At 44.6% G+C, this 3,167-nt stretch overlaps 1 protein-coding gene across 1 annotated transcript; it reads left to right on the top strand.

The window, feature by feature from the left end:
* The first annotated feature begins 474 nt into the window (after window positions 1–474).
* On the top strand, window positions 475–2,644 carry LOC128777118 (patched domain-containing protein 3-like). Its single transcript, XM_053902894.1, has 2 exons — window positions 475–1,453; window positions 2,419–2,644. Exons 1-2 carry the CDS (start codon window positions 475–477, stop codon window positions 2,457–2,459), a joined length of 1,020 nt encoding a protein of 339 aa, XP_053758869.1. The 3' UTR covers window positions 2,460–2,644.
* The last annotated feature ends 523 nt before the right edge of the window (window positions 2,645–3,167 follow it).

Genomic DNA, 3,167 nt, shown 5'->3' with positions numbered 1-3,167 from the left:
ACTTATTTACTTCTAACTTGTTACAAGAAGAATATATGTTACGTTTGTAGTTAACAAAACGAGTCACTAAACCAGGGGTACAAGGTTCACCTTACCCGAGAACTGTGTTACTGGATGCTCCCCGGAAAGGTGACACCACATTTTTGTGTGTGTGTGTGTGTGTGTGTGTGTGTGCGCGCGCGCGTAAGTCTTGTAGAAGAGGCACGCATCTTACCGTTAAGTAGTGTTTGTGTACTAACTTTCTGGGAGCATCAGGCATGCCACAGACAAATTTGGGGCTGGATGGGCTATGAGTCAAAACACGTGCTCCCCAATGGAAGCCTCCGGCATCCCGGCGCAAGCGGCCAGAACTCAAACAGACTTCCGCAGAATTTCTCCAGGAAACCGTTGTGTGGGGCGGAGACGGACGCTCGGTCCAGTGGCTGGTTTCTAATCTGCTGTCACGTTTGAGATTCTGGTCTTTCCTTCCCGGAAATGAGCCTTCGTCCCTGCAAGGTGGCGCCAGAGGCCTGGCCGGAGGCGGAGGCGCCGGCGGAGCGGGAGCCCAGGTCGGAGGCGAGGCGGGAACCCACGTCAGGGCCGGGCTCAGAGCTGCTCCGGGCCTCTAAGCACGAGTCAGAGCAGTTCTTCAGTGGAAGACAGGAACCCGAGATGACCTGGGCTTCGGGGCAGTTGCCAGAGCCCGCTGGGGCGCCCCATTCACATCCGGTGTCAGTGAGGGGGGATTCCTCGCTGCCCGCATCACCGTCGGAAAACCAGGTGTCCGAGAGACCCCGTTGCCACACCGACTGCCTGGAGGCGCCCCTCTCCTGCCTCTTCCGAAGGCTGGGATGCGAAGTGGGCGCGCACCCCTGGATCTTCCTGCTGGTGCCCATGGTACTGACGGCCACTCTGGGCACCGGTTTGATTTACCTGCCCAAGGATGTAGAAGAAAACCTCGAGGAGCAGTACACCCCAATAGGGAGCCCAGCCAAGGCCAAGCGGCGCTTTGTGCAGGAACGCTTCACTGCCAACGACTCTTACCGCTTCTCCATCTCCAGGAAGAGCACCGAGGTCAATTTCGCTTGTATTCGAGCAGTCTCCAACACCACCTCCCTGCTAGAACCAGCAATCTTATCAGAAGTTAGTAAAGTGGATGACGTGATCCAGGATCTGTATGCGATGGGGGAAAACGGAACCCAGATCCACTACAATCAGGTGTGTGCCAAGCACCAGGGTCTCTGCGTGTCTTCCAACCCACTCCTGTATGCCTGGCAGATGAACAGACACCTCGACCTGAGAAATGTCACTTTCCCAATCTACAACCACACCGGTCAGCCCATCTACCTGGCTGGCACCATTGGAGGAACCTTCTTAGGCGAGAGGATGGGAATGAACCAGTTACTCCTGGAAGCCAAAGCCGTGAGGCTGCTCTACTACCTGAAAACTGAGGATGAAGAGGACAATGAGCATAGTAAGAAATGGTTGACCCATTTCCTGAACCAATTTAGCAACATTGAAAAGAGTCTGGTCTCGAAGAGGATCCAGGTATCTGGTGGCTGAGTTTTATAGGGAGACCAGGAGAAGGTGGGAGGGGTAAGAACACGTTTCCCAAGTAGTAGCACTCCTGGATTATTTGTTGGAGTCCTTGACTTGCAGCTGGGAGTGCTCTACTCTGTTTGGCACTTAATCCAACTTCCTTAATCTCACACACCAAAGGATGCCACACAGCATAAATCCTTAATAATATTCTGGTGGAAAACACAAATCCTACATCCTTAAGGTAGGTCTGCTCAGTGCAGACGTTGATCATCAGGTTTTCCAGTCAAATTACTTTAAAATCCTTACTCTTAAAGTCTTTGCTATTTGGGGGAACCCTCTGAAATGTGTTTGGGGTTCATTGGAATAAAAGCAACAAACTTTTAAGAAGTTCCATGGTATTATTGAAAAGAGAATTAGCTCACCGTTTACCAAGTAAGTTATATAGCCTAGTGCCAGGCACATGCTAGCTATTCTGTAACTAATAGTTGTGAATAAGCCTGGTCAAAGTGAGACAACTATTGGAAAAATACCAGATCCTTCTGAAATACCGATGAAATTAAAATAGTAAAAGACAACGACCTACTAAAATTTTAGAAAAAGCCACAATTTCTGTAATTATGCATGGTTTCACAGTCTTAGGTAGACCTCAGGTTTTGTGTATTCAGGAGGTTTAAACCTTGGGTTTCTGAAAGAAACTTTGGAAAGCGTGCCACAGATTTGTGGGAAGAAGTACACCTATGTTAATCTTCTTTATTCTAAAATCACGATTCACATATTTTGATCTTTTACTAAATCTTAACATGTTTCAATCAGTAAGCTATATTGTTTCAATAGGGTTTGTAGCTCACACAAATATTGAAATGAAAAGTTATTTACTTGACTAAATTTTTGTGGCAGGTGGTCTACTTTACATCAATTTCTACACAACTGGAACTTGAAGCAACTTTGATGACAGTGATCCCTTTGTTTCACTTGGCATACCTTCTAATCATATTATTTGCAATCATATCATGCTATAGGTAAAATCGTTTCATTGTGTCTTAACTCTTTTTAACAGATATTTTTGGGTGGCAAAATACAGATAATTGATATAACATATGCCATTCTAATCATTTTTAAGTGTATATTTCAGTGGCATCTTGTATCCTGCAGCTTTGCTCAATTTGTTTATTAACTCTATTAGTTTTATTGTGGTTTCTTGGGAATTTTCATATATGAAATCATGTAATCTGTGAAAAGGGATAGTTATACTTCTTCATTTCCAATTTGGATTCCTTTTATTTCCATTTCTTATTTAAAATTCCTCTGGATAGCACTTCCACTTCAATGTCAAGTGTCATTGGTGAAAGTGGGCATCTTTATCTTGTCCCTGATTTTGAAGGGAAATCTTCCAGCTTTCACTTTGGATTATATTGTTAGGTATTCAGTTCTTATAATGGTGCCTATCATTTTGAGGAAGTTCCTTTCTATTCCTTGTTTTTTGAGGGTTTTTTTTTAATCATAATTGGGTGTTGGATTTTGTCAAATGCCTTTTTTGCATCTATTGAGATGATCGTGTAGATTTTATCCTTTGTTCTATTAGTGTGATATGTTACTTGATTGATTTTTCCCATGTTGAACCACTTTTGCATTCCTGGGATAAATCC

The sequence above is a fragment of the Panthera pardus genome, unplaced genomic scaffold (genome assembly GCF_024362965.1).
Source record: "Panthera pardus isolate Hobbes unplaced genomic scaffold, ASM2436296v1 HiC_scaffold_15, whole genome shotgun sequence".
Taxonomy (NCBI): domain Eukaryota; kingdom Metazoa; phylum Chordata; class Mammalia; order Carnivora; family Felidae; genus Panthera; species Panthera pardus.
The sequence above is the reverse complement of the archived record's forward strand: the minus strand, read 5'-3'. Positions and strand labels throughout refer to the sequence as shown.

What these genes read in the sequence shown, in the direction of transcription:
- LOC128777118 (XM_053902894.1), top strand. Translation starts at nt 475, where the DNA reads ATGAGCCTTCGTCCCTGCAAGGTGGCGCCAGAGGCCTGGCCGGAGGCG. An exon ending in TGAAGAGGACAATGAGCATA is followed by an intron (nt 1,454 to 2,418) that starts GTAAGAAATGGT and finishes TTTTTGTGGCAG; the next exon opens with GTGGTCTACTTTACATCAAT.